The sequence below is a fragment of the Fundulus heteroclitus genome, chromosome 12, assembly GCF_011125445.2.
Source record: "Fundulus heteroclitus isolate FHET01 chromosome 12, MU-UCD_Fhet_4.1, whole genome shotgun sequence".
Taxonomy (NCBI): Eukaryota; Metazoa; Chordata; class Actinopteri; order Cyprinodontiformes; family Fundulidae; genus Fundulus; species Fundulus heteroclitus.
Genome location: NC_046372.1, coordinates 36867447 through 36891843, shown reverse-complemented (window position 1 = coordinate 36891843; position 24397 = coordinate 36867447). Strand labels below are relative to the sequence as shown.

Genomic DNA, 24397 nt, shown 5'->3' with positions numbered 1-24397 from the left:
GTTTATATCAAGAAAAAAAAAATCTAATTTATCACTGCAAGAATGTTGTGTGATTTTAAGCAATGTGATTCACTTCCTTTTCAGATTATTAATTAGAATGTTTATTTACCTTAATGTAAAACACAAGCGTATACTCACCAGCACGGCACATGATTTAAGCCTCTAAAAAGTTCATATAAATATTCATATCACCATATATTTCTGAAACAAAAAGAGCGTTTGAATCATGCCTAACAAAACATGAAACAAAGTTACACGTAACGACACCGCCTGGAAATTCTTGGACGTATTAATTAGAATAGGCAAATGTTTTGACAGAAAAAAGATTTTTATGGGGATATGGGTGTGTGGCCCCTCATAGGCAACACAAAAGAATGTAGTAACTATTTTAGCTTGCGTCCCAGCTTGCCTATTTTTCATCCTGTACCATCTCGACCCCCCAGGAATATATGGCAGATTTGTGGACTTCAGCCTGGCCTTAAAAACAATCAACCCAGACATCTTCCACCAGAAGCTCAATCAGCTCACAGTGCTGGCCTCTACCTGTCAGTGACCCACCAGCTTCCTGACTGAGCGGCAACAGCAGGCGAGGCTGTGGAGCGTCTTCTCCCTCACAAGAACCACCAGCACCGGCGCCCCCAAGGTGTAGAGTCTCTCTCCCTACTCCTCTTTTACCTTTACACAAGGTAAAAATGGAGCACCTTTGCACCGCTGGGCGTACAGTCAAACGACTGCAATCAAATACTCTCACAATTTGATAGCAAAGAAGGCAAACTGTATGATTATGAGCATGATCTGGACTGAGGCTAACTTGCTTCAAGACATTATGGATACGTATAAATATACAGTTGCTGAATTCAATAACAATATTGACATGGATGAAGTTTTTTCTTTGATTCATTTCTACTGCAGAAGCCTTTATTCAAATCTTGATCACATTAATGGTTATATAACAATATTAAAAATACATTCAAGGTCATAGCATTGTCGTAGTCCTGATTAACTCAGGATAAAGGGCTTGATTTTCATACTGAGGGTTATCAATTGTATGTCATTAATAGAGCTAGCAAGCGAGGAGGTGTATGGCCCTGTACATGACTAAGGATCTGACTTGATGGAGTGTGTAACTGTTGAAATAGAAATGAAGAAATAAAAAAATATTGTTGTATCCTGTGTATATTGAACTCCTGGGTCAAGTGTAAAAACATTTACTGATTGTTTGGAACAATTATTAAGTTATATGAATGAAAATAAATGTTATTTGTGGAGATTTCAATATTTATCTCTTAAATGCATCAAGTCACAGTAGCAGTTCAGATTTTTTTTGGACATAATGTACAGCAAAGGGCTTTATCCAGCAATCACAAGGCCCAGTCGAATAACCTCTCGTTCTTGAACATTGATCGACAATATTTTTATAAACGTACTAGAAAACGCAGTTAAAAGTGGGCTTTTGTTAAATGACATAACTGATCTTTTACTGTATTTATATCATTGTGATATAAGAAGGAATGAGTAAAATGTTACAAAAATAGTTAGGATGCCAAATGTTAAAACTATAAAGAGTTTCAGAACTGATCTCATAACAAAAAGCTGGGATAATGTTTATAATACACAACATGTGAAGGCGGCATACGAGGCATTTCTACACAGTTATTTATTTTTGTATTATAAACACTGTCCAACAAAACTGAGGAATGACAAAGGGCCTGGTGATAAGAAACCTGGGATGGCACATGGTATTATATTGAAAGCATCTAATAAGAAAAATAAACTTTATAAGAATTTTCTAAAATAGAAAACAAAGAAAATAGAAAAACAATATTAGGATTATAAAAACAAATTGACAACTATTACTAGACAAGCTGAGACAGACTATTATACTAAACTATTACTGGGAAATAAAAATAACATAAAAGGAATGTGGAACGTCCTTGGCAGTGTTATAGGGAATAAAGTGATTCATAATCAGCCACTTTACCTAACAAATAAACAGAATAAAGACATTTATATATTAGAGATGTCAGATGAAATGACCTCTTTTTTGTTAATGTTGGGGCGAATTTAGCTAAATTGATCCAGTCCCATAGTAAGGAAATGTGGAAAGAGGAAAGTAAAGTGATACAATCTTTTATTTCTCGGGGAAGTGAGTGCAAATTAAATTATCTCCACTGTATCTAAATCAAAAGCAAGACATCATGTGATAGCGATGGATGAGACATATTTATTGTTAAAAGTACTACAGATTGTATTTGTAAACCATTAAAATATATAATCAGTCTTTCTTTTAATACAGGCATTTTCCAGCCAGAATGAAGGTGGCTAGAATCATCCCATTTTTTTTAAATTTGGAGACAGACACAGTCTTACTAATTAGAGGCCGATATCTTTGCTTTCACAATTTTCTAACGTTTTGGAAAAAAATGTTTGTAGGAAAACTTTGTTAAATTACAACTACCATAGGTTTCGAAGCAAATGTTATACAGTGTTAGAACATTGATTAGAATGACTGAAGATATTACTACACAGGTAGAAGACAAAAAGTATACATTAGGATGTTTAATTGATCTTAAGAAGGACAGTAACAGAGGATAATTGGATTTTAAACATCCATCTCCCAGAACCACACTTAAATAAATGACTATTTATGTTGCTGGTGTAAAAAAACGGAACTTACAGGCCTTAAAGACTGTTCAAGCATTTCATTATTTAAATGTAAATATAAGAAAAAAATATTAAAATGTATCAAAGGAATGTAAAAGTATCTAGAATGTATAATTATATTTGTCAAACCCATGCTTAGGGCATGATTAGCCATTTTTTGTTTGTTATAATGAACTGAGAAGGTGGTTGGGTTCATATGATGTGTTCTTCAACCTAGTCCTGTTCTTGCATGGTATGACATGTTTTTGTATACAACTGAGACCTTGTTTTGTATAATAATTTAAATGCGTTACCATGAAAAGAACAAATAAAATGAATGAATCTCTCTCTCTCTCTCTCTCTCTCTCTCTCTCTCTCTCTCTCCATCTCCCAATCTCCCTCCCTCCCTACTAGAATGTCATCACTTCTACGCTGTACATTGTACTTAAGCCAATAAAGTTGTGCAAACATGCTCTCAAGTGTTTTACTGCATTGCCGTTTTACGAGATTTACTTTACTTATTCTGTCTTCTATATTATCTTTTAAAGCTGCATAGGTAAACTTATAAAGAATTTTTATTCCAAAAAAATGTATTTCAGAAGAACCGCAGCCGTGTCTGAATAATGACGTACTTCAACTTCCATCCATCTATCCATTTTCTAACACGTCTATCCCTGGACAGGTCGCCAGTCTATCGCAGGGCAGTACTTCAACTTATTTAAGGTATTTGTGATTTCACAGAAAAATCAATGGAGCTGTTCTTTGCTCAAAGGACAGCCGTCTCTGTGTTGGGGCTATGTAATTATCTGCATGTAAAGCAGGTAGCTGGGACTCAATTACTCAGGAGGGATTTTAATACCAGCTGTGAATTGTCCTTATCAGGGCGGTGTACTTACAATCAAATCAGTCAGGGTGCACGTTAATACCACACCTGAAAATGGTTTCCACCAATTATTGTTAGAACAGCTAAGTAAAACACACGCTGAGTTTGTCCCAAATCAGGGCTGCATCCATTTAAGGCACACGGTCTACGGGGCCGGGTTCTTCGTGGACCGCGAAAAAGCAAAGACCAGAAGAGATTGAGTTGCGAATTGGGATGGCCTAGCATCCATCAGCTGTCCCCCACCCTTGCCTTAGGGTTACTCCTGTTGCCTAGCAGCCGAGACAGGACGAAGCAGCTGAGCAGCCAAACAAATGGAGCCCGAAGGTTAATCCCACTGTCTCCTCTGAGAATAACTGCACACGTTTTTTTTATTTTCCACTTTACATATTCACTATGGCACACTATCTTTTGTTTAAGATGTTGCTGTAAAGTCTTTTATTCTATTCTAATTTATTAATCAGCCAAATGTTTAACTTTTTGTTTATACATAAATAGATAAAATTCACTGATGACAAATACCATTTGTGTAATTTATTACTAAAACATTGTTACTACATAAACAACAACCCTATAGCTTTCTGAGCAAAGCTTAAATCAATTTATTTGTAGAGAATAATAATAAGGAACTAATCAAACATTGATGTTAGGTATCTGAATTATTTCTCATTGCGGAAAGCCAGCAGGGGCTGGAAAGCACATGCACATGCTTGTAAAAACTGATTTATAAATAAAGTTTGATTGATTGGACGTGCACAGCAGTAACAATGGTCAAAGTTACATCCGAAATTACGCCTATCTGGATTTTTTTTGTAAAAAAGCTGTCATTTGTCACTGTGAATCAAAGCCAAACCTGCCTCACCACAGAGCACTTTTAAATGCCTTAAAAGGTTGCTGGTTAGTTAGATCTCTAGGCAACTGCTGCCAGACAACATTTTTCAGTGCTCCTCTTCCTCACTAGACAAAAAATATCTAAATCTTCACATTACAAACTCTAATTCAAGCTGGAGACTTTGCTATCATTGCTTTTGTTTTGGCTGGTGTTATGCATCGATCCCTGAGTTAGGTGTTCCTTTCAGTCCGTTTATAGGCATTTCCAAATTTCAATTATGAAATTGAATATAGCTATCATGAGCTACAAGCTAGAAAACAGTTGAAAAGTAAAAGCCATGAAAATTAAGATAAATGTACTTTTTTAAACTATGTTTAGGTGGAAAACCATAGTAAGTTTAACAGAACTAACACACATTTCTGCAGGCTTAAAGCCCCATGGGGGAGCTGTAAGGCATGCTTTGGGCCTTCCTCTAAGACTACAGTCAAACACCAGAGATTTCCTTACATCTGAGTGGAACATACCAAAGTTAAATGGGTGCTTAATCTGTGTTCCTCCAGTGAATAAACAGTCCAGACAAAGAAGTACCTTGCTTTTGCCCTTGTGCTGCATGAAGCCAATGTAAAAGAGGCTGGTGGAGTTGCCTAATGAGGCGTTTGAACAATCCCATAAGGGTAGGTTCCCTCCCCTGGCTATAGCCTGTCATGGAGCAGATTGGACTCCACTAGGGTTCCCAAAGTGAGAAAGAATTGGAACTGATACAGATATCAGAGGACTCTGTGCTGCTTAACAGCCTTCATTGTTAAGCTCTTCCTCTTTGACTGCACTCTGCTGGGAGAACAGTGCCTCTGACAGCTCCCACATGGCTTTTCTTGGCCACAGTTCTGCAGATACGGTATCTTCACAGCATCTGGTTCGGTTCGATGTGATGCCAACAGACCACATGTTATTTAATACTAATGATCAATCCAGTATATTTAAAAATATTTTTACCCTGTAATTATTATTTCATGACCTTTATTTAATTGGCACTCCTGGTTAAGATGTATAGAAAAGGCTTAAAAGAAATCTATCTTTTGTTCAGTAACATAATCTCACACTGAAAACTTGGAGAAAGAAAACCCAAGTATATTTTTAAGAAAAATCGCAGGTGCCAAACTAATTGGTACTCTTGCCATTAAGACTTTTATACATCCTCCTTTTTCCCTCTTCTAAAAATGCAAAAGCTATTTTATTGTGAAATATTTCATATTTACTCACCTAACAATAAACCAAACACTCATTTTAATAAAATAACCAAAGTAGTGGGATCTTGGTAGAAAAAATATTCTTTTGATAATTGTATGAAGCAATAATAATGGAGTCTCATGAGCTAGCCCTATTAAAAGAAAAGTATACAGTGTCCTACATTTTTTTTAATTGTTTGACGATTATTTTCTATTTTCTAGGACTAGATTTTTTGTGTGTATTCCCAGCATTGGGAACAAGATATGAGTCAAATGCACTTATGAATAAAAGTCGCTTGATGTCTGTGTACCTATTTACTATGAAATTAACATAAAACCAAACATTTTTTATTTTACGAAGATTTTTGAGTTTTTTAAAAGGTCTCCCATTAAAGCAGCACTGTGTAAGTTTTACCTAAGTATTTGCTTGGTTATATATTGAATGATTTTTCAGGTCAATATAGAACATTTAGTGCATTTAGACGCTCTGTGCATGCTGCCCTTCTAAAAAAAACTCGCCTAACTTGTAACTTGAAAGGATTGGATCTTGTGACCTAGAGCATCACTTTAAAGCAGTCTGAGCTCCTCCTTGAACACGAGAGCTAAACTTATGCGCTTCTACTTTTCTCATCCTCGAGTCAAAGTTTGTCATGGCCGAGGGAAGCAAAAAGGGAACAACTATGTCAGAGGAGGCCGAAAACAGAAAGCAAGGCAGAGATCGCTCCAGAGGAAAAACAGGAGTAAATCATGCAAAAGAATCTGGTCGTTGGCGACTGTTGAAAAACCAATTAGGATGCAAGACCCATTCTCTTTTTACATTGTTAATATTATACTGGAAAGTTATCGTGTTGCCTGTTGTATACAGAACATATCTAAGTCTATATTTCTCAGTTTTGTAGAAGCTATGCTAAGCTATCTGGCCGAAATTTGTTCAGACATATTTTTGGTTCTCTGATGTTGGATTTAATCCAAAGGGGTGAATGTGGTCTTGTCTTCACAAGTAACTCAATGATGTCTCAATCTGCTGGTCCAGAGTGGTCTGCTATTAGATTTCTAAAACATGGAGGGAAAATGTTTGATTTTGCAACACTGCAGTGTTGCCAGTGGCCTTCAGGGGGCACTAAACCTGGAAGCTATACGTCTAGCGCCCCTAGTGGCTAAAGGTTACACAGTGCAGCTTTAATGAAACTTTGTCTAAATTAAATAGTGTTTGTTTGAATCAACCGGTGTGCTGGCTGACCAAGTTTGCAAGCTTTCTGAATTGTGATTGCAAATCGAACACCTCGATGCACAGTCTTATTTTTGCACCTTTCTCTTCAGCTCAGTCTACAGCTTTTCAATGGGAATCTGGTTTTAGAACTAATGGCCATGGAAGTTGCTTTTGTGTCTGTTGAACCCTTTCTGTGTTGATTGTGGTGTAAACGAACAGCAGAAATGCAAAAAAAAAAATTCTATTCATTTTTTCCTGCACTACGCACATGACGCACATGTCTTTAAAAGCAGGAATGCAAAATGGTAACAGAGCACCCATAAATGTTCTACTGACACAAAAGCTTGCATGTTGTGTGCTCCCAATGGAAAACTAATTTATACAAAAAAAAACAAAAAACTTTTTATTCAAACCAACCAAGCCCTGTAGATCCACCCTGAAATAATTTAAAGTGTCCTAACCAAGCCGAGGGCAGGACCGGTTCTGTTTGTTACATACTCTCTGTCATTCTGCCTCGCAAAGTAACATCAACATCCAGGAGGATCTGCTGCCACATTAATCAAACCCATTAGCCAGCTAACGGGAGAATACTTACAGAGAACATTAGGGCTGTCGCTGGATCTAGCCCAGGAAATTAACAACTCACCAGACAGATACAATCTACGGCAGATATGAGCGATGGGAGTGGAAAGCATGTAGTTGGGGTGAGTCCATCTCTGCCGTGTTCACACAGCTAACTTGACAGAAGCAATTAAGCTGCCTCGACTAGTCTGCATACCTTCAGCTCCCTTTAGTGCGAGGGAAAGGTATGCACAGATAATAACCGTATTGCCAGCTTCCTCAGCAGCAGGGGATTTGGTTGCTCCCTCGCAACCCAACCTTGAGTTCATGACTAACATGAATATGGAACATTTTCTAAACTAACTCCTGAACAGACAAGGCTGGAGTATGTTTGAGTTTTTGTTGTGTTTGAATGCTATAATTCCTGTGAGCAGCTGGGATACTGCAGCTGAGTCAGAGGTTATTCTAAAATTTCAAGGTCGTGTAAGACCTGTAAGTGAATCCAAATTAAAACTGTAGACTCGCAGGGCAGACATTTGAAACACGGTCCACAAAATGTTTAAATGCAGGGCTAAAAGGCATGTTTTTTCTGCTTAAAATATTGAGAACTATTCAGTGTTAAGTAGCCCTGGTTGTCGTTGTATAGAATGCAGCTGCAACATGTGGAATTGTATCGGGCAGGCAAGATGCAAATATACACAAACAACATATACCCGACACTGCCTTGTCAGTCACCCAGATGTATAGGCCCCTATCCTTAGCTTTCAAAATCTAAATCCAGAGAAGAAAAATGTGCCTTCAACATAATGAGGGGACAACCTTATTTCCGAGTATCGGGTAATGCTGTATGAAAAGAGAAATACCTCATAAAAGATAGAGCATTTAGTGTTTACTTCTAATTTACACTCATAGTATAATTTTGTGACAAATTGGAAACAACTGAAGCACACCTTTGTCTGCACTATGATAAAACTCCATGCTTTCCAAACGCGTCCTTTGGTAAAAATAAGATAAATTAATCATGTTTGCACAAAAAAAAAACATAAATAAGCAACAGTATGTAAATATCTCAGCAGCTGAGCTTTCTCAACGTTATTTGCGTCTGAAGTCAATCCTCTCTACTAGAATAAACCTACTATGAGACACTTATTAGAACAGCAGGAAAACAAATTTAATGGCTTCAGACTTTAGTTCCATTTGTTTCATTGACATTACATTAACTTTATTTGATTTAGGCTGTCCTGGTGCACCAAAGGGACTTTTCCTGATGGGAAGGGAATTTTTTTTCTCTCAAAGAGACAGGTGTCATTTTTTTCTTTTGTTTTTAAACGATTGATTGAAATTCTACAGCGTAGTGTCATCTTTGGTTGGCGAACCAAGCTTCTGACACTGTAGGGGTCTTTTTATTCAGTTGTGCCTTATGTTGCATGTTAGTAGGAGCTATAAAACCAAACAAAAATGGGGGGCTGTCACCAAAACAGCTAATTTGTCTGTCCACATACAGTGAACTGCAAACTTTAAAAGAAAAATCACATTGCAGCCAGAAACCTTAATATATTAGGATTTTATGTTATAGAACAGCACACTGTATAGTGAACCATTAGGTATTCAGCTTTCTTTTACCGTTGTCTTCTGCTTATTTGAGCTCGGATCAACAGGTCCAGGAGGGAACCTCAGATATTCCTCTCATCCCAGCAACATCCTCTAGCTCATTCAGGGGAACCCAAGGTGTTCCCAGGCCAGACAGGTAATATAGTCCCTCCATCGAGTTCTTGGTCTGCCCGGTGTCTCCTCACAGTAGGAAGAGCTCTGACAACTTCCAAAAGGAGGCCCACAGGGGACCACCTGAACAGATGTCAACAACATCTCAACTGACTGTTTTCCATGTGGAGAAGCAGCGAGTCCATGTTGAGCTCTCCCCAGGTATCATAGCTCCTCACCCTATCTCTAAGGCTGAATCCAGCCACCCTCTGGAGGAAGCTGATTTCAGCCACTTGTATACCTCCAAAAAGTTTATTATTCAGTGCAACCAAATGCCTTTAGAAGTTATCTAATGTGTAAATAGTAAATCTTAGTCTGAGGCCAGGTTTGAAGACCTCAGACATTTGCTAGAGAACAGCATCATAAAGACTAAGGAACATGGCATACAGGTCAGAGATATAGTGCAGAGAAGTTTACAGCAGGTTCATAAAAACAACAGGCCAAGCTTTGACCCTCTCACAGAGCTCTGTTCCATACATTATTAAAAAATGGAAAGTCTATGGCACCACTGCAAACTTCCCATGCCATGGCTGTCCAATTAAACTGAGGGACCAGGCAAGTAGAGTATTCATCCTGGATACAGGCAAGGAGCACATGATAACTCTTGAGATGCAGAGACCCAAAGCTCAGGTGGGAAAAAATTTGATAGAGTGATAGGAAGAGGAAAACAGCTGAAGATAGCCACAAGAGGTCCTGGTTGCTGCTTGCCACATGCCATATTGCAGAGCTTCACCTTTCCAGTCATCCAATCTGATTACGCTTGAGCAGTTTTGCAAAGGGGGAATTGCAAAAATGTCTCCAGACAAAAATGGTGGAAACATATGGAGAAAAGGTAATTCTTCAATGTTTTGACTCAGGGAGGAAAGGCAGGAATATTTGTGAAGCACTTTTCAATGTTCTGTACATTAAAAAAATAAACATTATAGGGCAAAGCACATTGCAGTGGAATAGTAGCAGTAGGTTAAGATATAAGACAAGTTGAACTACAAACTTCAACATTAATGTTCAAAGGCATCTCAAAACAAATAGGTTTTTAACCTTGGTGTAAATGAACTCAGGGTTGGAAGGCTGAATGCTAAGGCACAGCTCATGTCTTATACCCGGTTTACACTACCCTTTTTTAACCGTGCCGAGACCGGTCCGAGCTCGGTAACTGAGATAACTTTCGAGTGTAAATGGATCGCAAACTGAACTGAACCGAGCCAGACACAACCGGACCGCGCTAAATCTAGACCAGTTCAATAGTAGGGCTCTGCCCAGTTTTTCAGTGGCACGGTTCTCAGATAACGGACTGGTCTCGGCTCGGCTCGGTTTAACAAGGGTAGTGTAAATGGGGAGCGCATGAGCAAACCGCGTCATGTACTTACAGTCTACTGACTAATTTTGCGGTTTGAGACATTCATAAAAATACTAGCTTCCTTACCGTGCCACAGGGTTTCAAATGATGATTCTGCTTAGCAGTGTGATGAACCTCAACGTCTGTCATTGTTTCCTGCGTCTGTAAGCCCTGATTAGATGTTTGTTTGTCTTATTCGCATCCCAAAAGCCGACTCCGTCAAGTAAATTCACCAAAGGTTGCCTTCTTCGCCTGACTCTCCGCAAAAAGCAATTATAACCAAGCATAACTTCCTGAATGTTACAGGCGCCACCATTTTGATTTGCTTGATTCCCTCCTTCAATCCTAGAGAGCAGTAGTACCGTAGATCGTCACGAGGAGGCGAGGTACCGTGCTAGAGTGATGTGTAAACGGTCGTCAGAACCAAGCTCGACATGGTTAACTGATCCAAGCTCGGCATGGATCGGTTTAACAAGGGTAGTGTAAATGGGGCTTTAGACTTTTGTTTTTAGAACAATATGAATGCCATGTATAGTGTTCCATCGACTTCACAATTATGCACTACTTTGTGTTGTTTTATCAAATCAAAACTATAACATATATATATATATATATATATATATATATATATATATATATATATATATATATATATATATATATATATATACAGTTACATTTTCAGTTGTAAAGAAACAACTGTGAAAAAGTCCATATTTAGTTGAATATTTCTGGATAAGATACTGTATTCAGATACACACGTTTCCGATATTTAATTTCATAACAAGCTTAAACTTGAAACTGCCCCAAATTCAAGCTATTGATGTAAATATCTTCTAAACACTTAAAGTAGCTGACAAAGTGTGATTGGGATAGCTAAAATTCAGAATGTTTTTCACTTTTCCAGTTAACCTTACTGACCTTCACCACGTCCTCATCTGTCGAGCGGCATTTCACCGATTCAGAGACATCAGTGACAGAGGCATCTGTTCCGATGGTCACTACCTTTACTGGAACAGCTACTGTCTTCCCAGTCAGGACAGCAGTGTTCAGAATCTCGGTGTCCTAGAAAGAGAAACGACAACAAAGGTCAGCCAAATGCCTTACACAAACCCAAATACCAATTTAGAGAGAACAGAAACAAGGCAGCTTACTACTGGCACTAATAATCGCTTAAAGACACTTCATCAGCAGTTGTGATTACTCTGTCCCCGTGAAGTTGGAAGTACTGATGGGTGGGCAAAGAATGGGTGAGGACAAGCTGATGAGCTTATTAATTCAAGGTGCTATTCACTTAAAGAGCATTTTTTCTCTCTGATTTCTGTTGTGCAAAGTCCACTATGAGTTAGTTAGAGCTGTCAGTATCGTTGAAATTACGAAACAAAAGCTTTAATTGTTTGAGAGTAATCAGTGAGAATACAGTTGGAGGGAAAACATTCACCACTCTGCCATCCTCTGCTCTTTGCCTCTATTGTGACTGGGTGGTCACTGAAACACATCAACAATTGAAGTCTGTATTGGGGTGATGGCTGACAGTTAACAGACACTGATGGATATAAAACAAATCTTCACACTCTTTTAAACGGTGAATTACATTTGATCATTTCTTACAGCATTAACACACTGCCTGCATCCTATGCGAGGTGGAGGTACCTTTATGCATACTTCCATGTTAGGGTTACTTTTTTTGTTTGTTATGGTTGTAAACAAAGAGGTACTATGTGCAATTGAACCAAGTGGTCTAGACGGATATGGTTCCCAAGTTCATTGCCACAACTTTATTACTCTGAACAGAAATCTGTCCCTTTTACTGCAGACACACTAACACTCGTGTTCTTTTGCCAAAAAAGACAATCGTAACCGACTAAGATGAGCACAAGAGAAGTTTTACTCATCAAAGTACAATAGATGGTCTACACAAGCTGCCCCAAACCTATGCTGGTATTAAACTCTGCAAACAACTCTGTCTATTCTCAATAACAGCTGTAACGGACGCACTGTACAGTGATCAGGCCTCCTTACATTGGTGAACCATAATGACTTCATTAAATTGTAAAGCCTGACAAAAGTCCTTTAGTGTGGCTGCTATCATTCTGCTATTGGTGCCGTCTTACACAAAGGCTCCCTTCCCCCGATATCCTTCATTTCAATAGTCAGGAACCCTAAGGCCTCACTTTTCCCCCCACCACCCCCATTGTGTTAAAGCTTTACAAGCACTGAGGATCCTCAGCTTTTTCTTCCTTCTCTTTTAAAAAGAAGAATCTATCGCTGGATTGGAGGGATGTGTGCAGAATTAAATGTCACATTTGTTTAGAGTCTTCCTGCTAAACCCGATGAGCACAGACAGGACCGACTTCATGTCCATATTCATGCGTATTCCTACAATTTATTAACACGCACTGTCAACTCTGTTTCTAAAGACTTACCTTGTGTTTGTGAACTGGCAAATGAAACTTGCTCAAAAAGAAAGAGAGTGAAAAGGAAGGATTATGTTTGATTGAAAGAAGCCCGGGCTTTGGGAGACTTTGCGACTTTAGAGTGGAATGATTATTAGGGAAGCCAAGAGTTACTGATGAATCACAAAAAACACTTAATCATCAAACAGCTTTTCATTCCAGTTTTATAGACTGTGACAGTGTTATACTGCAATATAAACCTCCTCTCCGTCTGTAGCGCTGACTTTGATTCAATTTTCCTTAAAACTGAGGACTGCTGTAAATTAATTCTATGTCTGCTGGGATTCTTCCATTTCCAGGGGGTCATCTATTATATATAAGGGGGTAGAATGGTTGGGACCCAGTGAAAGCAGAGGCTAATGTTAGATTACAGCAGCTGGAAATGACCCAGCAGGTTAGGAATAGCAGATAGCTGTGCCTGGCAGTAATAAGCCACAGCGGGATTCCACGGTGATGCATCAGTGGTCCACACACTTAAACACAGACAGCGCAATTAAACACAAAATGGAAACCAGTGGTGCACGTCAGAAGCTTAAAGCAGTGTGAATAGAGACACAATGAAGTGTGGGCTTTTGAGAGTGGCAAATTTTTCTGAATGGCTGATGAGTTTTCAATATGATTAGCGTTTGAAATATTTCATATCAAAAATTAAAACTTGACTAAAAACTATAGCATGCTATCTTGTTAGGCCTTCATTCAGAATACTTCGAAAGTGCTTTATGATGGTTTTGCATTTAGAAATCATTTTTTTTGTGTGTGTGTGTGTCTGTGTGGGTGTGCTGTAAACATCTCATATTCGTCACTTCTGACCTTCACTGATAAATCTAATTTCAGCAAGAATAATAATCAGATTAGTCTCTAATTAAAAGTAACAGGATAGAAAACAATGCAGGTCTAAATCTCAGTTGTTATGATCTCAGTGCCTTGTCAAACCAGGAAAAAATATTACCTACACCTGAGTCCATCATTCATAACCCTTACTGAGTTACATTTAAAGTGATCTTTTAATTTTACCGTCATGTTTCTTGTGACGGGGAGAAATATTGATGTTTTTTAAGGGCTTAATTAGACTCCTAACCTTATTCTGATGGAGAATCTTTGGCTGAAGATTAGGAAACCTCAAAGACTCTGAGGTAATCACCAAAGATAAAGATAAAACATGAAAATATCAGAGGAAATGTGCAAAAATCTGGTCAACAATTGTAAGAAGATTTTAGAATTTTGTAATGCAGATGCAGATTTTTTTCACAGAAGGCTGTAAATATATTTTTTAATTAAAAAAATCATACTCTTTTCAAATTGCCTATAATAATACGAATACCACTACTACTAATAATAACAATAATAATCATACTTATTATTATTATACTTTGTTAAAGATTAATGGAGTGACTAATAACCCACATAAAAACATTGTGGTAAGCATAAGTTAATGTGTCATGCAGAGCACAATGTGTGCCATCATTACTGGGGTCTAAGTAAATTGTCTTGCCAGTACAGTTTACAGTTTGTTACAGCATGGCAATATCAGAGAGTTGTTTTGAGAGTCATATCAACCAGCCATAAGGGATCCCCTTGGCAAAAAAAGGAATGCAGTGGTGTTTACAAAGGGATTTCTATAAGATAGATAGATCCACAAGAAACTATATGATCCGTTACAGCCTTTGTAACATTAACTGCATTTTGCGTAGTAGTGATAAAAATCAGATGAAGATTATGGACATATGCTTGATATGGATATGGCTGTAAGATGCATTATGAGCATAGTATTTCTCTCCAGCAAAAAGTCAATCCATGTACATGCCATTTTTTGAAGGCTACAATATAGCCACACCTTTTAATGACTAGTTTAAGATTAATTTTTAAAATATGGTCTCAGTGGCAAACATTTTAGTCCAATCTGATGTTGAATGGTTTCAAAAAGAAAAAAAGTATGATCTCTACTCTTTCTGCACAATCCTGTGCAGATATAGCGGACATGGATGCATACAGTAGGTGTCTACTGGTGTTATGTTTCTTACTGGAGTCTAACTTACTTGTCCTATTTGGCAGGTTCTATAAAAATAAGAAATGTATATTGTCAAAAATTCCTAAAATACCTTTATTAATGTTTGACAGACATTTAATTCTCACTTGCTGATGTTGATGTTTCTGCTCGACTTATAAGCCAACCTACAATCCCCGCTCTTCGAGACAGAGGTCTTTTGTTCAATAATCTGTGGGAAAACTGCCTGTCTGCTTTATCAAAGATCTCTCTGTTAGCATTCAGCATGCCGCTGTGGCTGGTAATGTGTTCTGGGCCGTAATTTCTCCCCATGTCTCGGTTGGATCTGAAAATAAGTGAGATTTATGGTGTCAGCCTGAGTGACATGGACAGAATGAGAAGCAGCAAAGCCGGCTGTCCCGCTGTTACGTTAGATTCTGGCTCAACACCCTTGCTAACGCATCCCTGTTCTGACCCCGTGTTCCCAGCCACAGCTACCGATAAACAGGTCAAGCACATGTCACACGGAAGATTTTAGAGACTGTGTCACGCTGCAGAAACAAGAGTATTGTAAATACAAGGGCAATGCTCTGTGCACCTGATCATAGCAGCTTCTCACTGCTCTGTCTATACCAAACCTAACAGTTTCTATACAGTTGCACATAAAGCACAGGCTAGAGATTCTATAAATTAATTAAAAACAAACAAAAAAAACCCCCAGAATGAACAGGATGTGTGGACCACTGTTATAAAGTCATTAATTAAGTCTAATTAAGGCCAGCATGAATTATGCCAACAGTAGACTAACCTGTACTCCCTGAAATCCATCCCTCAGAACAACATTTTCATCACTCACTGACAAGTCAGCTTTGTTTGAGAAACATAGAAATTGGAATATTTAACTTGTGACTCATACGGTTGCCATTAAATGCCACTCAGTGTCCTGAAGCTATTAAGTAGACAAAAAAGAGACATGTCCTTTCATCAATTTCTTTCTCCATGCTGTGCAGTGCTCAATGTGAAACTTCCTTCCCTTGATTCCAGTGGGCGTTTAATTGGCCATAGAGGCAAGAAACATGGAGAAGAGTGGGAATAAAGGCCTTGGTAGCACTATGCAGAGCGATACATCACTGCACGACAGCGCATTGAAGTGGTGGGATGGTTGTGAGGCTAAGACACGGCCTTTTAATGAGGGCCTCTCTCTTGCGCCCCTCTCTTGCCATCCCACTCTCGCTCTCCCCAAGAAAGGACCTGTAATTCTTCTGTCTTTATGTTCTCATTTTCCTTGCTTCTTCCTGGTTGATGGCATGGACATGGCAGAAGTGTAAAGGTGTGGGGGTGGGGGTGGTGGGTAGTGACCAAAAACCCTCTCCCCACCACAGTTATGCCTCGCTGCCCTTTAACACACCTCAGAGTGCTTTCTGGCTGCGGCCCCTTGTCTGAGGCTCATGCTTGTCAGCAAACTGATCCCCTCATTACTGTCGGTCAAGAATGGCAGAGCGGGAATTACCTCCGCTCACTTTAAAAGAAGATGTAATGAGGAATCATGTTGAGGACAAAAAGAACTGGCACCTAAGAATAAATAGTGGTGTTGAGGGCCTAATTATCTGGTACCTCAGTCAATAATGAAGAGACACTATAGAAAGGGTAACCCAATCACTGTCAGTAGTCAAGGTGGAAGTCTAGCTCAGCAAAATAACCGAATGTCCCAAAACTCAATGGTTATTTGTAACTATGCATGGACCTCTATGCGATTCTCACAGTTTGAGAACCATGATTAAAACTACCACGTTACTGCTGTTTTCAAGCAGAATTTAAAAACTAGATAAAAACATTTTTTGCGTTTAAAGAAAAATCTTTTTCTACTTCTCCTAAAATTATATAGCTGATCATTTGTTCTATTTTGTTTTTGACACAAAAATACCTCCTTTTAAAATATATTGAATAAACACCCACAAATTCTAACAGTAGTTTGAGGTGAGAGTGCAGAATACCATACAGTGCCTTACAAAAGTATTCACTCCCTAAGGCTTTTTACCTATTTTGTTGCATTTCAGCCTGTTATTTAAAAGTAGAAACTATATTGATCGATAGATAGATAGATAGATAGATAGATAGATAGATAGATAGATAGATAGATAGATAGATAGATAGATAGATAGATAGATAGATAGATAGATAGATAGATAGATAGATAGATAGATAGATAGATAGATAGATAGATAGATAGATAGATTTCTAAAAGACCCCAGAGGCTGCAGCACCTTTAAACTAGGATGATCAATAAAGACCAAGGGCCTCTCAGGGAACAAGTCAGGGAAAGAGTTGTGGGGAATTACAAGTCAGGGTGGGATTATAAAAAATATATCCAAATCTGTGATGTTCCCCCAGACCACTGTCAAATACATCTTCAAATGGAAGGCACATGGTACCACAATAAACCTGCATGCGAGACCGGGGAAGGAGGGCATTAATCAGAGAGACAGCATGGAGCTTTTCAAATCCCAGGTAGGGTTTCCATTCACATTTAAATTATTTAACTTTCCTGGGGCTTTACTTTCCTTGGGCTTTGGTTCCTCAAGCAACCCAGTGCTTTGCTCTGCTTTCCTGGGGCTTGTTGGGGGGGGGTTTCACGCTGCAAGAAAAACTGTCTGCCACAAGGGTGGAGCCAATTTTAATACTGTTTAGCCTTGTTGGGAGCGGCAGAGGCTCACTGACAGAATGGTTTCCCCGGGGAAGCAACCCCCGCTGCTGCAGCGGGATCTGTTCGTTGCGGCTGAAAAGTCACTATTAACCGTTGACTAAATTTTGGGGGAATATCTGCATATAACATATATTGAATGGGAAAATCTTGGCTTGATGTGTTTGCCGTTTTAAGTTAATTATAATTTTCCGAATCAAGTGTGCCTACATTTGGCAAACTTTAAAGCACAGATCAGTCTTGTCGCCCCTACGCGTCTGTCACCACACCACTGTGGTCAACATCCTGTGCAGGCAGAAATAAGCTGTGCTTTATTTTATTTATTTGTACCAACAGGAAAAGAATAGAGTGGAGCCCGGCGGTGTGGAATAGGGTTAAGCTGGTGTAGATGGGGCTACAAGGAGATATCACACTCTATGTTGCACATTCTCCATCCTGTTTCTACGGAGTCCGAATGAGTGGCAGCAGGATTTGGATACAATTTCTCTGCCTTTGTCTGTTTTCTTGCCGCCACACAGTGGTACTTAAGTTTTCCTCATAACTTTTTCAAACATCATTCGGCTGTTTTACATAAACGGCCCCTAGCAAATGGAAACACAACTAACCTAAAGACCCAGACTTTGGTTTACCCCAGGAAACCAAAGTCTGGGGCTTTAGACCCTGGGCGTCTAATGGAAAAGGGGCTAATTACTGTACTTAGTGTTAAAATCTGAAGGCAAATTTTTAGTTTGCCAGAAAGCATGTGGGTGACTCTCCAAATGCATGGAGAAAGGTGCTCCGGTCAGATGAGACTAAAATGTTACTTTTCAGCTACCAAGGAAAACGATACCTACCCGTGCAAATTCTCAGTTATCCGGGTCATCGCAACAGCAAGCAGGCTTAAATCGGAGGCAACCGGACTCTAACTTAGTTCTTTCTGAAAACGTTTCAACATCTATCCAGGAGTCTTTGTCAGTTCTGGTGCCTCACATTTGAGCAACCTTCAGTCGGTGCACTGCTGTTTTTAAAGACATGAAGGCCCATCCTTCTAGGCCCATTCTAGGGCAGATGCAGATCAATGACCCACCCGTCCCTGTCCCGGGTCGTTAGAAGCTATTGCTTGGTGTGAGTGGGATACTTGGTCACCTGAATGATGACGAGACTGCTGATGTAATCTCTTTGGAAAATGTTGGAGGACCGAGATGTAAACAATGGAGGGTCGAAACACTACCTCTGGCACAAATCCAACATATCCCGTCAGTGAAACAACACCATCTCCAACGTTAAACATGGTGGTGTCAGAATCAGGCTGTGGGGATGTTTCTCAGCAGCAGGGACTAGGAAACTGGCCAGAGTTGAGGGAAAGATGAATATTGCTAAATATAGGGATATTTTTGAACAGAACAGCAGTTTGCAGCAGCACCAGGGATGTTGCCATGTTGCTGTTCTGTGTTGTTCTGCTTGGTACAGTTGAATGACGCAACACCTCAGTCCAGCACTTTTTATACATCACATTAAACAAAGTTGTCAAGGTATACCACAGTTAAAAAAATAGGGTCTCAAACCCATTAAGCTTTTCCATCACTCCTAAATTTCAAAGTCTTTTTAATACAATGTAATCGCAGCTTCAGCTGAGCGTAAGGGGCAAGATCTCCACACTCATCTTCTCCATACCACCAAACTACTGACTCTCATTTCTCTCGTTTACATGGAAAGAAATGCTGTTTGAGAAGTCATGGCATGGAAGCTAAATGTTCCCCGCTAATTACTATTAATTAAGATAAAGCGTCTTAGAAACACTACCGGCAAGCTAAAGTGTTGTGTAAAATAGAAGACAACATGTCAGCTAACCGAGGCAATCGCCTGGGTAATTAACCTGGTAATATTAGCTTGTTAGATGCACTGTCTTACCCGATAAATAGGTCTTTCGATCAGACATGTTTTTGCTGTAGACTTATTTAATATTGGGGTTTGCAAATCCAGGATTTCTGAAGTTGACATGAATTAAGCACTGCCAGAATATTGCATTATTTATATATTTTTTTCTGTTAACATAACTAGTAATCTTTTTCAGACGTTTTGGTCTGACAAAACTGTGTGTTATTTATCTTAAGAAAAGTAGATTATTTTTAAGCCAAACTGTCTATATAGTAAAAATCAACTGACTTGATATGAATCAAGACTCAAGAACCTTTATTGTCACCATGTGTTACCATGGTGAAACTTAATTTTTTTGAGACAAGCTCAAAAAAAGCTCACCAGCTCCCTGTTAGGTCTGGATATGTGTGCTACACATATTTAGGACGCATTAATTCAGACAGTGTTAACATTCCACTTTGCTTCCTGGTTCAGCTACTTAAATCATAAGTGCTGGAACAAACGGAAAAAGAATGTGATTATGGCAAGCAAAATGGTTAGAAAACCCCCCAAACATTTGACCTACTTTCACACTGAAAGGATGACGAAGAAGTCTGAAAATGATTGCTGACAGCTCTTATCCCCTTTTACATCAATTTCAGCTTCCTAAGTTCAGGAGGCTTTAAGGTGGGTTGGATTTGTAGTCAGTGGTTAAGAGGAGGTGTCAGCAGTACTCAGCAGGACAGTCAAAAACTCACGACCCCCTTGGTACTGAGGATTCCACAGTGGTGGTCCTCCCTCAACCTTCTCACTCTTCATTAACCTTAAAAGGCTTTGTTGGACAGCTGATGTCTTGTCATACATGAAGTGAACTGAGTCCGTGCAACTCATAATGTTATTTTTGAGTTAGGGAGATTCAGTTATACAATTGCATCTCGTGGTGAAAGTGTACACCTCTATCAGCAAGCAAACATTTCCAATAATTCTCTACAAAGTACAGTAGTGGTTCATACTTGTGACAAAACTAATCATTAGCATAGGCTGTCTTGAAGACCAAACAGTTATCCCAAATACTATTAGTATTCTTAATTTATCGAAGTAATCTGCCCACTCTAACAAAATAAAACTGGTGTATTACTTTGGTAATGCTGTATAATCAAAGCATTTCATTTTGATTTTGATTATTTGCTTTTTATAATACTTGTCATTTGATCTTGTCTGTTGTTGAGCTAAAAGCAATTTTCCACTCAGGTGGACAATAAAGATTTAGTCTATTCTTTTAAATATTTTCTTAATTAAGTTTGCTAAAACAATGTCAGACTCCGTAATTTTCTCTGGTCCCTTGCCTGATTTGACCAGTGATGACATGTTTAGCTGCATGTCATCAGTCAACCGCCGGTTGTCTAGGTGGTGTCCTGAAAACGACGTGAACTGCATTGATAACTGGTGATAATCTGGTCTGATCCGGAGAGACGGCATCCATCCATCCCATTTTGGATGGTGCAGCTCTTCTTTGTAGGAATCTGGCCGGATTTATTAGTTTTCCAAAAATACTGACCACCCAGCGTCCAGACCAGTAAGCAGAGCCATAGTTTAACACACTTCTCTGCAGCTTCTGTACTGTTGCCCGCTCATTACCCTATTGAGACGGTGTCTTTCCCACAGCCAAAACTAAACAGATTAAAAATTTATCTAAAAGGAGTAAATCATAAAAATCTCATAAAAAACCATACGACTCAACTTGAACCAAAAAAACAATACAATTAAATGTGGTTTATTGAATATAAGATATCTTCCTCCAAAGACGTTGTTAGTTAATGAATTGATTTCTGACAATCAGATTGATTTATTTTGTCTCACAGAAACCTGGCTACAAGAGGACTATGTTAGTATAAATGAGTCAACTTCCTGTAATTATTTAAGTTTCCACATTCCCAGAACTCCAGGATGAGGAGGAGGAGTAGCAACCATCTTTCAGTCTGATTTATTAATTAGTTCCAGGGCAATAACTAACTAAAATTCTTTTAAACATTAAATCTTTAGTTTCCCTCATCCAAACTGCAAAGCAATAAAACCTCTTCTCTTTGTTGTTTTGTATTGTCCACCAGCTGACATATGGCATTGATTGTGAAGCATTAACAGTATTTCTTCACAACCCTGTCCTATCTGACCATTTTTAATAACCTTTGAGTTCAATTTAACTGAGTTCTCCACCCCCAAAAGAAGGTTTCATTATAGCAGATCTGTATCAGACAATTCTGTATCAAACTTGAAAGAGTCTGCCCCCTCTTAATTTTCACAGTATCACAGAAACGCCCAGCAGATGGCAGCAATGTTATTTCTTCCCGTTAAAAGATTTATGCTCTTGTTGATGGTGTTACTTCCTCGTTGTATTTTGCATTAGACAACGTAGTCCACTTGAAAAAAAAAAGGTAATTATTCACTGGAAGTTGACTCCCTGGTTTAATCCAGAGCTGTGTTCTTTGACATACTAGACTGTTTTGTTGTAAATATTTGTGTTAATTCAATGATTGAAACCAGGATTTTAGTACTGAAGGTTATTATTCTTTGAGAATCCCATACCCTAACAAATCCCATTGCTAACAAATCATAACAGTAGTGATGTTATGAACTGGTGTTGTTGAAGACGAAACATAGTAATGAGGTGCATAGTAAATGTTAACTAAACTCATAAAACAACAAATCAGGCATGCAACAATAACAGAGGAGCAGACATTCACAGACTCACACAGACTCTATCATCTGTGCGTTTTGTTCTACGTCCCAAATTGAAGACATCCTATTCGATAAAATAACTCTGACCAGCTCCGTGTAGCTCTGCAGCATGATGGAGAGCCCTCTACAGTTGTCCATCAGAAATACAGATTGGGTCTGTTTTTGACAGATGATGGAGCAAACTCATACATTTCCAAAAACCAGATGAACCAGACAGGAAGTCAGATCCAGGAAGTATTTATTTTAAAATAAAGGAGGGAGGGGGCAGGCTGTCTGGATGCCTGAACAGATCCTAAATGCATCCGTTGTGGATTGCTGCATGGCACATGTGATGGATGACGAAGCGTACATGGAACGTTGTCAGTGTCAAGCTGGCTTGAGAAAACCAAAAACCACTCATGCAAGAGAGCTTGGTAACTGGATGGTAGACCGGTGAGTTGAAAGGCAGTTCAGATATAGCTAGGAACTGCAGGGAGCTGAGACACTGAAGGAAGGTACTGGCTAAGTCAGGGAACACAAATAACAGCCAGTAACAAGACAGAGAGACAGCAGCGACACATGCTTGTAAAAAAGTGGCACCTTTTAAAATTGGCATGCCAGATACCATTTTTCACTCCAGGTGCTGCTGTTCTTGACCTTCAACAATAGTGAATGAACAGATTTCCAAAATTACCTATGGGAGATGGGTTTTCATTAGTCCTTGCTGCTAATTAGGTTCTTTGATTAGCTGCACAAACAAAATATTTTCTAGCAAACATTTAAATACATAATGAGACCATTTGGGTGAAGGTCCTGACAAAAAAACAATGCACCAGAATGAAGTAGAATATTAAAACCTAAAATGTTGTCTCAATGATTTTCTGGAATTTGACTTATGATGACCAGGCCCACGTCCCTCTGAAGAGCATGGTAATTAAAATAATTTCAAAAGACCTGTGATGTAAAAACTGCTGTCGCTGACTCACAGGCAGAATCATTTACACCACTGGGTATCAAACCTTTTAATAACAAGTACCACTTAAGCAAATAAAAAGTTTTCCAACTACACCTATTTCTACATAGGTCTTAAAAGAGTAGTACAACAAGACTTAGATGGTGTTTATCTATCAAATCTGAATGATTGGTTGAATGATGCTACTTAATTATGCCTTCCATTTGTACTTGAACATTTTAATTTCTGTGAAGTTGGATAAATTAACAGAAAGAGCTCTAGAAGTTGGAATTCTCAAAAGGAGAGTCTTCTCAACAACACTGACCTCAAAATCAAACATGGCCAACTTACATAACAAATTCATTCATAGAAGCTTTGCACCTCTCACAATTTTTATTTCAATAAATACATCACACAAACTGTAATATAAAACCTTTAATAAAGATGTTGCTATAGTGCTTGACAATAAAGAATGCAGAGGAATACATTCTCATTGTCTTTAACCTGGCCATATAAAATATTGATTGGGAAAACCCACTGGTTTTGAAAATTGGCACTGAAACATGGTTAAGTTTGGTTTGATACAATTCACAGATCCAAGTTTTTTGTGCAGAGGTAAATTGAACACAGATATATTAACCACCAGCTCATGTCCGTGGTTTACTGTCATCCATAACTTCACAGTAAATATGTTTGTATTCACCTCAGAGAAACAGAAATCTCAAAACCTCTTCTCACTACCAGTGAGTGCAGCCCATCTACCACCATGGCTACTTGTACCTCAGTTTTAGCACCATGGATTTATACTGCATTCAAACTTTCAAACTAACCTCAACATTATCTAAGCTGCTCGCACAGTTATGCATGACAATCGACATGGCAGTTCATGGTGATTATTAACGTTTTAGTCACACTGGATTGCTCTCAACTGTAAATTATTTATGAGTTGCACATGAATTATGGGGAAACTTTGACTCTGGGGAAGTGTCACAGTGACATGCTGGTGACAAATCCCACCGCAAATGACTACATGATAATTTGTTCCCGATGCCTTAATCTACATCCCTGAATTACAATTTTTTTCAGTGGTGCAAAAAGCCCATAATAAGTCATGCCACATTTTATTTAGGGTAAAAAAATAAATAAAATCAACCAACTGAACACTTTCTGTTATTCAACGTTGTTAATTTTTTTGCAGTTATACTTATTGATGATGTTTAAATGCATCTTCAGTTCTATTATCTGCTTGACCTAGAAAGTCCATTAACATAAGACTACAGAGTCGGTGCGTGCAACATCAAATT

At 38.7% G+C, this 24397-nt stretch overlaps 1 protein-coding gene across 1 annotated transcript in view; it reads right to left on the bottom strand.

Annotated features, from left to right (window-relative positions):
• The window catches only part of si:dkeyp-14d3.1 (transmembrane protein 132C), a gene marked incomplete in the record, with an annotated part of 190754 nt that overhangs the window by 27632 nt on the left and 138725 nt on the right, over positions 1-24397 (bottom strand). The window contains 1 exon segment of the mRNA XM_036144547.1: positions 11371-11514. Coding sequence (XP_036000440.1) covers positions 11371-11514 — 144 coding nt within the window.